Source organism: Hypanus sabinus, chromosome X1 (genome assembly GCF_030144855.1).
Source record: "Hypanus sabinus isolate sHypSab1 chromosome X1, sHypSab1.hap1, whole genome shotgun sequence".
In the NCBI taxonomy this organism is placed as follows: Eukaryota; Metazoa; Chordata; class Chondrichthyes; order Myliobatiformes; family Dasyatidae; genus Hypanus; species Hypanus sabinus.
The window spans coordinates 10,868,955-10,883,094 of NC_082738.1; the positions used below are offsets into that span (position 1 = coordinate 10,868,955).

Genomic DNA, 14,140 nt, shown 5'->3' on the forward strand with positions numbered 1-14,140 from the left:
TTCTCTTCCTAACTGAAATACCATCCCATACCCAATTAATGCATGACTTTTTAACCTATTTAGATTATTTCTTCAAGTTATATGCAAATAAAGCCTAATTTTTCCATTCTTAATATTGAGATACTCTTGCGGGGGGTGGGGGGGAGGTGGGAGGGAAGAAATGCCAACAGCTCGCTTTCCAAGCCAGAAACACTCATTGCGTGTGTCAAAGCCAAGCCTGAGCTGTGCTGTAAATGGCACTGGTTACTGCATTCACAGATAACTTGTTTCTGTAGAGAAGCAGTAAGGCTGGGTGATAAAATCAAGTTTCAAGTCTCCAACTGTGCCTGGTTAATGTAATCCAGGCTTCCACAGATGCTTTTTTGACTGAGGGCAACGAGACTGTAGATCAGAGAGATTCTACAGTTCTTTAATTTGGAGTTTGCTGCATATTTGCATCATTTTCTCAGAATGGTTAGAGCTGAGATCATATATTCCATCCCAACTCTATGTATGAGTATTCCAGATGCCCCAAATTCCCGTGCTCTTTCATGATAGACCTAAAATTTTGTTCTTCTCAAATCCTTATTTAGCACCCTCCTGTCTCAGCTTAATCTGACTGACTGCCACTCCTGACAGTTCATTCCAGACTCCAACCAATTTGTTGAGGGGCAGGAAAGAAACTCTTCATGTTTTTTTTTGTACTTCTACACCTGCCTTAATTTTATGATCCTTGGCTCTCATTCATGATTGTATGTAGCTTTTGTCAGATCTCCTCAACATTCCCTAGACCAGCCTTTTCTATGTCCATATAACAAATAACAATCACAGCACGGAAACAGGCCATCTCGGCCCTCCTAGTCCGTGCCGAATAAATTTCGCCACCAAATGAATATAGTTCTTTATTCCTAAAATCATTTTGGTAAATTTCTCTTGTGCTTTTTCCAAGATCTTGTCTTTTCTAGTCCCCAGAATATTCTGCTTGTGGTTGAACTGATGTTTTATAAGACTTCTTCAATTCCACATGCAGTATCTGTACTGATTGAGTTTGATTTTCTGTCCTCTTCCAGTTACTAATTGCTTTACGAAGCCAGGATGATCTTGATAAAGCCATTGATCTGCTTGATCGAAGTTTCAGCATGAAGAGTCTGAAAATTTTGCTTGTAGCTCAGGAGAAAAACCATGTAAGTGATCTTACTTTCCAAACTTCAAGCTGAATGGTTTATCTTAGCAGACCCTAGTTCCTTAAATTGATTAAAAATGGAAAAACTTGTGGAAATATTGCACAATAATTTGAGTTCTGTTTTCAAATATTAAGTTCTGAGGAAACTTTCATCAGTGTTATCGATTGTCCATTTTACAACGTATAGGCCTCATCAGTGATGAAACTGGGGAATATAAGAGATTGGCAGAGCCCAGCAGAGAAAGGAAGAAAGTGACTTGATAGAACCTTTGTTGTGTAGCTACCCCACTCCCTTGAAAACACTTCAGTTTGTTGAATTATTAGCTGTTATCCTGACCAAGTAAGCCAACAGGTGTGTCCAGATTTCAGCCTTGCATTTCACACAATGTTCAGTTTTTTTAAAAATGTCATGCAGTTTTTAACCCTTTGTTCTGCATCATAGCTGGAGCGGGATTAGGGGTTCCCAACCTAGGGTCTGTGGACCCCTTGCTTAATGGTATTGGTCCATGGCATAAAAATGGTTGGGAGCCCCTGCTCCGAGATGGAATGGCAAAAATCAAACTTCTGGAGAACTCTGGTTGAGCAGCCCTTTTGGCGGGGTGGTGGGGGGGGAAGAGTGGGAACTTTTTCAGGTTGAGACTCTGTTCAGAGTATTCTCTTCTAACCGTAAACCCATCAACACAAAAGCAGTCAAGGAAAAGCACAGAGGTGCAAGCTAGATTTCAGCTTTTTGCTATTAGGCCCCTTAAGAATGAGTGGAAGAATACTGCACTTTGATATGGTAATCATCTATAGATGCCATCACCATCAGGTGAGCACCAATGAAGTAGCGCTGTTGATGAGGCCACCCTTTTTTTTCCAATCACTGTCCACCTTGCTTGTCAGGGTTTATTTTGTTCCTGAACTTTCCAAGTTCAGAATTCCTCTTATTATGGACATGCTTCAGCCTGCCATTCAAAGTAACCCAGTTGTAGCACAAACTGGTCCCTTTTCTCCTGCCCTAACTGTTCGTGGAATTTATCTTTACATTGGATGTGCTCCACTTGCAGGTTCTGAAAGAACCAAAAAAAACCTAGTGTGAAAATATGTTGGGCATAGTGTATTTATTCCTTTGCCAGCCTTTCCTTTTTTCCTTACAAAGGAAGCACTGTGTAGCTATCTAGTTCCAAGTCAAGACCGAAAAAAAAAATTGTCTACAGAGTAATGAACATGATATGTAGCTTTCTCACTTAAGCTTCCAGCACACTGTCGTGTGGTTTATGTTTCAAGTAATGCATTGTAAAATCTCATTCCAGAGAATATAATCCAGAATTTTAAAAAAAATTATCAGCACATACCTCCAAAATTGCATGGTTTGGAAGAGTTGCTTGTGTGTGACTCGATGATGATTTCTTTGCCTTGTGGGTATTAATTCATTGGAATTCTCTACAGAAGCAGTTGATTGTACCCAGGACTCTACTCTGGAGATCTCCTACACATAATGAGCTGGATTAATCTTGAAGAACAGTCATTTTTTTGTGCATAGTATGATTCCCATCATGGTATGATCTCATTGATGCCCATTCACTTGGTTGTTGGGTGAAATGCAACCATGATGTCAAAGACGGTCACTCTTACTTTCCCTTTAGAATTCATCTCTTTAGTCTTCATTTCGGCCAAGGCTGAGGTGAAATCTGGAACTAAGTACAGTCGGCCCTCCTCATCCGTGGATTCTGCATACGCAGTTTCAACCAACCACGGATCGGGAAAACTCAGAAGTTCTCTCTCCAGCACTCGTTGTTTGAGCATGTACAGACTGTTTTCATGTCATTATTCCCTAAACAATATAGTATAACAACTATTTACTTTGTATTAGATATTATAAGTAATCTAGAAATGAGTTAAAAGTACAGGGAGTCCCCAGGTTATGAATGAGTTCTATTCCTGAGTCAGTCTTTCAGTCGGATTTGAAGTCGGAACAGGTACACCCGGTATTATTTAGCGTCAGTTAGTCAAACGTTTTTCTTAGTGTATAGTACATATTTTACCTTTCTATGCATATAAAACACTTGAGAAACATATGTATTTCAATAATTAAACCACTGCGTTGCTTAGTAATAATTGTAGCTTTCATCGAGGCAGGACCTTTCACATGCTCCATTAAAATTGTTCCGATCGTTGACCGACTGTAGCCTAACGCTTTTCCAATGACCGATGGCATTTCACCTCTTTCTGATCGCTTTATTACTTCCACCTTATTTTCAATCGTGATCGTGATTATTTTCATGAACAGAAACACCGCAGATTCAGAGCTGCACTGCCAGGTCCTAATGTCCACCGCACTGAACATGTTAAATAAAGTCAGGGGTTCTGCTGGGTCCAAAGACCACTGCACTGAGCCAGGTTAAATAAGGGACTTGAGCATCCGCATTTTTTGGTATCCACAGGGGGTCTTGGAAACAATCCCCCGCGGATAAGGAGGGCCGACTGTAGTTCTGTTGATTAACATATTACTAATGAATAAATGCATCTAATAGCCCTGTCCCTAACATCTTCATTTATTTTGCTGATTAATAGCATGCTAATTAGGTGCTAATTAACTGGATTGGATTGCCATTATGTGTACATAACCTCACCAAATTTCCACATTGCTGGTATGTGCTAGAATTTTAACATGCTGGGTCAGTTAGGCAAGAAGCGCAGCCAGACCTGAATTGGTATAGTTGAAATGTAAAGTTTTCTTTTTTTTTAAAAAGAACTATAGCCACTGGAAATAAAAAAAACACGAAAGTTGCTGAGGATATTCAACGCATCAGGTCACATCTTAATGTCACAGATATGTGTCAGATCTGGCCAGTTTTGAAATAAGTTATTATTTTGAAACTGTTTAATGGAGGCTGCAATGTGCTTGGTTGGAAGATGAGCCGTTTTTTGAATTTTGTTGGCAGCCAAAGATAGGTCAGAAAGGCTGTCCTTTGCATGAAGATGAAATTTTAGCTCCAACCATTGCTTGATAGTCACATGTAGCAGTGTTGATCAAACCATGTTAATCTGTACGTGTTGATTTGGTGAGGACCTGTAGATTTATATCTTCATGTTTGGAGTAATGGAGGCTCAGAGGAGTTCCACAAAAAGGATTCCAGGATTCCTGAATTCCTCCATTTCAGGAATGGTTTATCATATGAGGAGTGTTTGATGGCTCTGGGCCTGTATTCATTGGAATTCAGAAGAATGAGGGGTGACCTAACCTAATTGAAACCTCTCAAATGTTGAAAGGCCTCAGTAGAGTGGATGCGGAGAGGATGTTTCCTATGGTGGCAAAGTCTTAAGACCAGAGGGCACTGCCTCAGAATAGAGGAGTGTCCTTTTAGAACAGTGATGAGGAGGAATTTCTTTAGCCAGAGATTGGTGAATCCAGAATTGATTGCCACAGGTGATATTTAAGGCAGAGGTTGATAGGTTATTGATTAGTCAGGTGTGAAAGGGACACATGGAGAAGGCAGGAGAATGGGCCTGAGAGGGAAAATCGATCTAGCCATGATGAAATGGCAGAGCAGACTTGATGGGCCAAATGGCCTAATCCTGCTCTTATATCTTATGATCTTAAGTTAATTCAGTTGGAAGCCAAGGAGCTGAGTATTCTTGGGAGAGCCCAAACTGCACAATGATGAGTAGACTTTTGATAAGTGATGAAGTAGATTCCTGGGTTTAACCCACTCCTTTGTGGGCAGGTCATGCATATTGTTTTTTTTAATGCAATTAGACATGCTAATATTGCAAGCATTTTTGAATGACTTGGTTATAGTTGCAGATAGTCAAGGAGCATAAATCATTGGCACTACAGCTAGTATGTACTCTGGGTCCAAAAGCATTTAACCATTAAGATTCTTGATACCATCCAGAGTGAATTTTTCTGTTGACTGGTTTCCTTGATCATGGGATGGGAGGGTGAGATCAGCCATCTGTCCTCGTTCCATGTGAAGTTGCATGACAGGATACTCCACACTAAAATCGACAATATCTCACCCTTGTTGCTTAGTTGTGTACTGTGATTTCTGATTGCACGTGGCAATCTAGAGTTTGACTTGTTCTGTTAGTAGTCAGGTCTTTAGCAGTTTCCATCAACTAGCCCAAGTCTATTGCTGTAACTTCGTATTCAGGTTATGTTGATGCTACTTCTTGTGCGCTGTTCTACACTGTTTACTGAATCAGTTGAATCCTGCGCATTCCCATCAGGTTTTGAATGAATATAGTTGTCACGTTTGATGGCTCATTTGTTTCAAAAATGCCCAGTTTTAGGCTACTCTGCCTCGTTGCACATCCCATGGGAATCCTCAAATGTGAAGGTGACATTTTGTCTCCAAAAGTGTTGCGTAGTGGTCGTCTTACAAAAAGGAACATTGATGCATTGGTCAATAACAAAAAGAATAAGACCTTAAGATATAGGAGCAGAAGTAGACCATTCGGCCCATTGATTCTGCTCCGCCATTCAATCATGGGCTGATCCAATCCTTCCAGTCATCCCCACTCCCCTGCTTTCTTGATGCCCTGGCTAATCAAGAACCTATCTATCTCTGGCTTAAATGCACCGAATGACTTGGCCTCTACAGCCGCTCATGGCAACAAATTCCACAGATTTACCACCCTCTGACTAAATTAATTTCTCCGCATCCCAGTTCTAAAAGGATGTCCTTCAATGCTGAAGTCATGCCCTCTTGTCCTGGACTCCCCTACCAAGGGAAATAACTGTGCCATATTTAATCTGTTCAGGCCTTTTAACATACGGAATATTTCTATGAGATCCTCCCTCATTCTCCTGAACTCCAGGGAATACAGCCCAAGAGCTGCCAGGCATTCTTCATGTGGTAACGATTTCATTCCTGGTATCATTCTTGTGAATCTTTTCAGGACCCTCTCCAACGTCAGTATATTCTTTCTAAAATAAGGAGCCCAAAACTGCACACAATACACTTAAGTGTGGTCTGACGAGTGCCTTACAGAGCCTCAAGGAGGCACTTCCCTTGTGTTGAATCTCTCATTTCCTACTGAAGGCTGATAATACTCAACCAACATGGTAGGTAGTGGTGTGACTGAGTCAGATTGCTCTATCATTAACTGGCAATGATTAGACTTAGTTTTTTTTTTGTTCCTCTGTATCTCCAACATTATTGATGCATATATGGATTTTTACTGGTTAGTAAGTTTAAAAATCATGAACCCTCCAAAACACATTTAAGTAGGCATTTTGTTTTTAATGCGAGTTTAGATTTGGATAGCAACACCTTGCATAAAGTTCCCTTAATGTGGCAACTTGTCCAAAAGCACAAACATGCTTTCAGGCAGAATTCAATGCCAAACTGTGCAGATATTGGAACAACTGTCTCAAACTCTAGTTTCAGGTAGTTTTAGTGACTTGGGAAGTGGGGACAAAATTCTAGGCCATTGAGTTTAGGAAGGTGGAAGTGTCTGATCGGATAGATCAGTGTGCACAAAAGGTTGGAATATTTGGAGTGCATGGGAACTTCAGCTCCTGCAGAATCCTCACCAGGTTGTACACAATCCTAATATGGAAATACCTCCTTCATGCTCCTCATTGTGGTCCAGCACAAAAGTGATCAAGTTGGGAAAGATTCAGCATGGAGTGGGTTAAGAATGTGAACTTCTGAACTGAGCCTTTGCTGGTCCAGTACCAAATGTCAGTCAGCAAGCACAGAGCCAAAATATCAATGGTTTATTCAAATGGTAGTAAATCGTCTAGTTTCCCCTTTTACCATTTGCTTCTGTCTTTACTAATGGCCATCCTTCATCTTTATCCTCCTTGTGTTTCTGTGCAGTTACACATGTGCTCCCAGGCAAATGCATATGTACGGTATTTTCTTGCAAAAGCCTTGACTGGTATGTTTCTTCTTTCCACTTCGAAAACTTTTTCAATGAAGGATGACAAATCTGTAATAACCTAATAGCATTTCAATGATCCAATAAATCCAGGTTTTAACTGAATTTGCAAACAAGTTGTTCTATATGTTGTATCAATTAGCCTGTTGCCACCCTACTTGTTATTGTGTAATTGAGCATGGGAGATCAATTTCCACCAGTGATTCCTGAATGGCAGATTGCATTTACCAGTTTGTCCATCGTCTCAGTGGGTGCCTATAAAAGTTTACATAATGTAATGAGTTCCTCCCCAGTGCAAGTTGTATTAAAGATGAGTGCTCAGCTGCACGTGCCCACCTTTTAGGTTGATGTAAAATAAGTCACTGAGCAATCTTCAGAGTGAACAACCTATTTGATTAACAGTTGCCCTTGTAGCTAGCAACCAGTGCTAATAAATGTAGCTAATTATTTATCAGCTGATACATCATGCCTTTCCTAGCTCTTTGAAGGAAAATCACAATTAGCTCACTTGAACAGCACTCTCCAAAACATAACAAATCATTGTATTAATTTTAAATTCTCCTTATTCCCACTGTTTTGGCAATTATCTTGTAAGCTTTTCCATCAAAATATCTTCTAAGTGGCAGTCTCTACCTTACCCATGTCCTCCAAAGTCCATTTGCATTAAGAATATTTCCCTTGGCTCAATGATTTGTCTGCCTGTTGCTGAGAAAATATCATTAATATAATATCTCTAAGGCTCAGCAAGGATTTCAGGAAGAACTGCACACAGAATGGTGGTGAATTAGGGCTTATCACAAGATATAAGAGGAAGATATTTAAAGAAGGGTTATATTGATATGAGATGAAGTAGTTTTGTAGTAGGCTTTAGTGTATACACTCCACAGAATAGTTGGGTTGAGTGATCTGTACAAGAGGTTAGTATGAACAGTAAGAAAGCATTCTATGGTATTTTCCCTCTTCTTGCCCTACTCCTCCCTGCTGAGGGTCCTGGTAGAAAGTGGACTGAATTTATGCTGTGATCCAATAGCTATTAGTACTACCAACAAGCCCTCAGGAATTAAACCCCTCTTAACAAAATGCAGTATTGCTAAGTATTACACATGGTAATATCTCTGAAGACTTTTTACAGCAGATGTTTGTATTTCCACTGGAGTTCATCAGACCACAGTCAATGTTTACCTTTCTAACAAAATAAGATTCGTTTTTGTGAGCCAGTGGTCAAGAGTTTATTGCTTGATCTTGTTTGTTCTTTTGCAGAATTCTCAGGTTAGTCAATGCCAGATGTGAGAGGGTTTTTTGTTTCAGATTGCTGGCTGTTTTTTCCTTGTGTTATGAGTAATGTAGAAACACATGGCAGGTTTTCACAGAAATCACTGTTTTTCTGTGAGCTGCCGTTTCCTGTTCAGCACAGAAATTTATTGGGACGCTACGGTGTGCTTTTTATTTTAAGCTTCCCTTTAAGTTTTGTTGGCCGTCTGTGTAAGCCCCTGCATAACATTGCCAACATCTGCTGACTAAACATTTTTGCAGTAAAATATTAAGTTGTTTTTTTTTATTTGTGGAATAAAAACAAGTTAACAAATGAATTTGCAGTTTTATCTCAGTTGATCCTCATTTTTTCTCATGTTGGAAGTTTAGTATCAGCTTTTGTTTTCATTCATAAAATGCAGCGTTGGTGTCATGCAAATAACTAAATCGGGACTAATGAGTGAATCTTGAGAAATGCATTTAAAGTGTTAAAGGTTACAATATCCATCATCAGAGATCCCCACCACTCTTCTCGTTGCTGCCATCAGGTAGAAGGTACAAGAGTCTGGGGACTCACACCACCAGGTTCAGGAACAGTAACCATCGGGCTCTTGAATACAAGGGGATAACTGCACTCACTTGTCCCATCATTGAGATGTTTCCCACAACCAATGATCTCATTTTAAGGACTTGTTATCTCATGTTCTTGTTATTTATTGCTATTTATTTATATTGGCATTTGCACAGTTTGCTGTCTTTTGTACTCTGGTTGATCATTTATTGACCCTGTTATAGTTACTAGTCTATAGATTTGCTGAGTATGACCACAGGAAAATGAACTTCAGGGTTGTATATGGTGACATGCTGTAAATGTACTTTGAACTTTGAAATTTGTTACAGATAGAGTTATAACAATGAACTCAAAAATGTTATATGCATGTCTAATTTGTTTTTTCCAAATTTTAGACATCACATGCGCCTTCAGCTGTTACCAAACAGGTCCGTATTAAGGCCTCTCAATCTGTTGGAGACATTCTCAGCACCATCTACCAGCCAGCAGAATCTCGTGGCAGGCATCTCTCTGTTAGTGAGTACTTGGTTTCGCTAATTTGAAAGACTATTAAAATGTGTCTTGTGGGGGGAGACAGCAGTAGTAAGACTTGGTAACTATTTATTGAAATGTTCTTTGGCTTGCATTGGATCTATTTATTTAATGACCTGGAGATTCTTTTCCAAAGTTAAGCAAAGCTGCTGTGGGATATAGGGATCCCGATTCTGTTTTGTTTTAAGTATGACTAGGTTAAAAGGTTGTTATTAAAATTTTGAGTTTTGAAATAAGTTCTAACATTTCAGCTTTAGCACTTTTGGAATATTTTAGAAGTTTAAATTTGTAGCTTATGCCCTGGTAGGGCCATATTGATGGAATTCTTTCAGAGGTTTGGTTTTTGAACCAGGCAATCTACTCTGCGGCATGAACACCTGGGAGTGTTCAGAACCAAATCTCAGACTCTGCGTCTGCTTTGAATAGAGTTTCTGAAAATACAATCAAAGGATTTGTATGGCTGATTATTTTTTTTAAAATGTCATGCCATGTCTCTGTCTGATTCTGAACTGGTCCAAGAAAGGCAACCTTGTTCAAAGATTGCCCTTGTACCACTGTGATTTCCTCCAAGGTGGAAAGCGAGGTTCCACTCTGGACTGTCTTGGTCTCGGTGTGCTGTGAAGTTACAAATTACAAAAGACGTTTGAACATCTAATTCTAGATTGCATACTAAAATAAGGCTTTAGTTATTTGAGATCACTGTGTAAAATGGATGTGTGTGTGTCTGTGTGTGGAAATTTGTATAGCCTGTACTTTGACTTGTGTACAAACAAAATGATTTTAGATGTAGAAAAAGGTCTTGGTTTAAAAGTCTTGAAGCCAAACAACAGAAGGGTGTGTGTAAAATATATGCAGAACTTTGGAGATTGAATATGAACAGTGAGGCAGATGTTTTTGTTGTAAGACGTCAGCATAATTCAGAAATTTTAGCCCAGTTTTTCTGCTCTGGAATGGGTTTGAACCCATGATCTTTTGATTCTGGCAAGAAAACCTCCACTTAAAGAGGCTGTACACTTTAACAACTTCACGTTAGGGTTACCCTGATCCCGGTCTCTGTGTGTATGTCTCTCTCCTCCCACCACCCCCCCACGCCTCCCCCGACGCACACATCCCCCCCCCCCACACCCTTCTTCCCCATGCTTTTTATCACATCTCGCTCTTCCTTTTGTGCCCCCTCCCCCCAAAGCAAACTGTACTGATCATGTTCCAAATTATCCAACTAGATCATAATAAAGAGCTAGACAGATTTTTTTTTTGTCTGTAACCCAAGGGTATCAGGCTAGTTGTTGTACCTGGTCTCACAACTATCTCTGCTCAAAGCCAAGGTCCTGAACTAATTGTCCCAGTAGTTTCCAGCATGTCCAGATTTTTAATTGACATTTATAACTTGCGTGGGATTGTTAGTAGTGCACATCACTAAATGCCCTTCAGGAGGTAGGTGCTGCCTTGCATAGTTGTAGTCCTTTTGTCACTTCTACTTTTGTTAACTTAATTTCAGTTTTAGTTTCAATGAACAGTCAAGGGTTATTAATTTGAAGATATTTGGAAGCCAAAAAAAATGGAAGTTAATGCACATTTCAAAGATTCAAAGTACATTTATTATCAAAGAATGTATAAATGATACAAGCTTGACGTTTAAACATAGAAAGCCTACAGCATAATACAGGCCCTTCAGCCCACAAAGTTGTGCTGGACATGTCCCTACCTCAGAAATTACTAGGCTTACCTATAGCCCTCTATTTTACTAAGCTCCAGGTACCTATCTAAAAGCCTCTTAGAAGACCCTATCGTATCTACCTCCACCACTGTAGCCAGCAGCCCATTCCACGCACTCACCACTCTCTGAGTAAAAAAACTTACCCCTGACATCTCCTCTGTACCTACTCCCCAGCACCTTAAACTACTGTCCTCTTGTGACAACCATTTCAGCCCTGGGAAAAAGCCTCTGACTATCCACACGATCAATGCTTCTCATCATCTTGTATACCTCTATCAGGTCACCTCTCATCCTCCTTCGCTCCAAGGAGAAAAGGCCGAGTTCACTCAACCTATTCTCATAAGGCATGCTCCCCAATCCAGGCAACATCCTTGTAATTCTCCTCTGCACCCTTTCTATGGCTTCCACATCCTTTCTGTAGTGAGGTGACCAAAACTGAGCACAGTACTCCGAGTGGGGTTTGACCAGGGTCCTATATAGCTGCAACATTACCTCTCGGCTCCTAAATTCAATTCCACGATTCATGAAGGCCAATACACCATATGCTTGCTTAACCACAGAGTCAACCTGCGTAGCAGCTTTGAGTGTCCTGTGGACTTGGACCCCAAGATCCCTCCGATCCTCTGCACTGCCAAGAGTCTTACCATTAATACGATATTCTGCCATAATATTTGACCTACCAAAATGAACCAATTCACACTTATCTGGGTTGAACTCCACCTGCCACTTCTCAGTCCAGTTTTGCATCCTATCAAAGTCCTGCTGTAACCTCTGACAGCCCTCCACACTATCAACAACACCTCCAAACTTTGTGTTATCAGCAAACTTACTAACCCATCCCTCCAGTTCCTCATCCAAGTCATTTATAAAAATCACGGAGAGTAGGGGTCCCAGAACAGATCCCTGAGGCACTCCACTGGTGACCGACCTCTATGCAGAATATGACCCGTCTACAACCACTCTGCCATCTGTGGGCAAGCCAGTTCTGAATCCACAAAGCAATGTCCCCTTGGATCCCATGTCTCCTTATTTTCTCAATAAACCTTGCATGGGGTACCTTATCAAATGCCTTGCTGAAATCCATATACACTGCATTTGCTGCTCTTCCTTCATCAATGTGTTTAGTCACATCCTTAAAAAATTCAATCAAGCTCATAAGTCATGACCTGCCCCTGACAAAGCCATGCCAACTACCTTTGTACTTCTAATCATATCATGCCTCTCCAAATGTTCATAAGTTCTGCCTCTCAGGATCTTCTCCATCAACTTACCAACCACTGCAGTAAGACTCACTGGTCTATAATTTCCTGGGCTATCTCTACTCCCCTTCCTGAATAAGGGAACAACATCCGCAACCCTCCAATCCTCTGGAACCTCTCCAGTCCCCATTGATGATGCAAAGATCATCGCCAGAGACTCAGCAATCTCCTTCCTCATCTCCCACAGTAGCCTGGGGTACATTTCGTCTGGTCCCGGCGACTTATCCAACTTCATACTATCCAAAAGCTCTGTGACACATACTGTGTCAAGAAACCTTCCTGAACACTCCTAACAAACTCCACCCTATCTAAACCCCTTGCTCTAGGGAGATGCCAATCGATATTTCGGAAATTTAAATCTTCCGTCACGACAACTGTTATTTTTTCACCTTTCCCTATCTGCTCCTCGATATCCCTGTTACTATTGCACAGCCTGCATTTAAAAAAAAAACACCCATTAAAGTTATTGACCCCTTCTTGTTCCTAACTTCCACCTACAGAGACTCCTACAGCCATGACACTATCTCTGATCAACAGTGCCATGCCTCCACCTCTTTTGCCTCCCTGTCTGTCCTTTCTGAAACATCTAAAACCCAGCACTTGAAGTAACCATTCCTGTCCCTGAGCCGTCCAAGTCTCTGTAATGGCCACCACATCATAGCTCCAAGTACTGATCCACGCTCTAAGCTCATTCGCTTTGTTCACAACACTCCTTACATTAAAATAGACACATCTCAAGCCTTCGGTCTGAGCGCGTCCCGTCTCTATCACCTGCTTATCCTCCCTCTTGCACTGTCTCCAAGCTTTCTCTATTTGTGAGCTAACCTCCTCTTCCCCAGTCTCTTCAGTTCGGTTCCCACCCCTCAAGAATTCTAGTTTAATCTCTCCCCAGTAGCCATAGCAAACTTACCCGCCAGGATATTGGTTCTCCAGGATTCAAGTGCAACCTGACCTTTTTGTACAGATTACATCTGCCCCAAAAAAGGTCCCAATGATCCAGAAATCTGAATCCCTGCCCCTTGCTCCAATCCCTCAGCCACACATTTATCTTCCACCTCATTCTGTTCAGATTCTCACTGTCGCGTGGCACAGCCAGTAATCCCGAGATTGCTACCTTTGCAATCCTGTTTTCTCAACTTCCTTCCTAACTCCCTGTAGTCTTTTTTCAGGACCTCTTCACTTTTCCTACCTTGCTTTGTCTACTTACAAAGCAAGGAACCTGAAAGCACGGCTTTCCAAACCAAATTGGGTCTTTAGATCCAAATCCCTAGAGCATCCCGAGTAGGGATGTTATGTTCATCATGTTAGTGGGGCAAATCACTGTGAAGCCTCACAGGCACAAAGTATAGTAGCCAGGGCAGTCTACACAGCCTCAGCATCATGGAGAGAGGAATAAACATCGTGGTAGAGTGAGTGAAATTGGCCCGACTCTCGCTTCCAGTCCCAACACCCTGCCTTTCCAGTCTATTTAGGCCGGTGTTTAGATTTTACAAAAAGCATATCAAGCCTTGCATCAAGACCTGTACCCCACCACAGCAAAACGCTCCAGTTCTGGAATGTGCAAACCAGCAATTCGCTCTGGGCCTGGGTCTTGTCGCCCAGCCTGAAGCTGTTCACGGCCTCTCCAAATCGGCTCAGCACTTACAGCATTCCAACCTTGCACCAGAGTTAGTTGGATGGGCATCAAAACTCTTCTGCCTCGACGACGACTCTTAGAATCGCTCAATCCAACTCCATTTGTGTCGATCTTTTTTCTTTTCATTGCACCAGCACAC

At 41.2% G+C, this 14,140-nt stretch overlaps 1 protein-coding gene across 3 annotated transcripts in view; it reads left to right on the plus strand.

The window, feature by feature from the left end:
* map3k3 (mitogen-activated protein kinase kinase kinase 3) overlaps positions 1 to 14,140 on the plus strand; it is a 172,678-nt gene that overhangs the window by 45,829 nt on the left and 112,709 nt on the right. For all 3 annotated transcript variants that reach the window (XM_059955770.1, XM_059955773.1, XM_059955771.1), the window contains 2 exons: positions 1,050 to 1,163; positions 9,254 to 9,374. In XM_059955770.1, the coding sequence (XP_059811753.1) occupies positions 1,050 to 1,163; positions 9,254 to 9,374 (235 nt within the window). The remainder of the gene's footprint in view (positions 1 to 1,049; positions 1,164 to 9,253; positions 9,375 to 14,140) is intronic.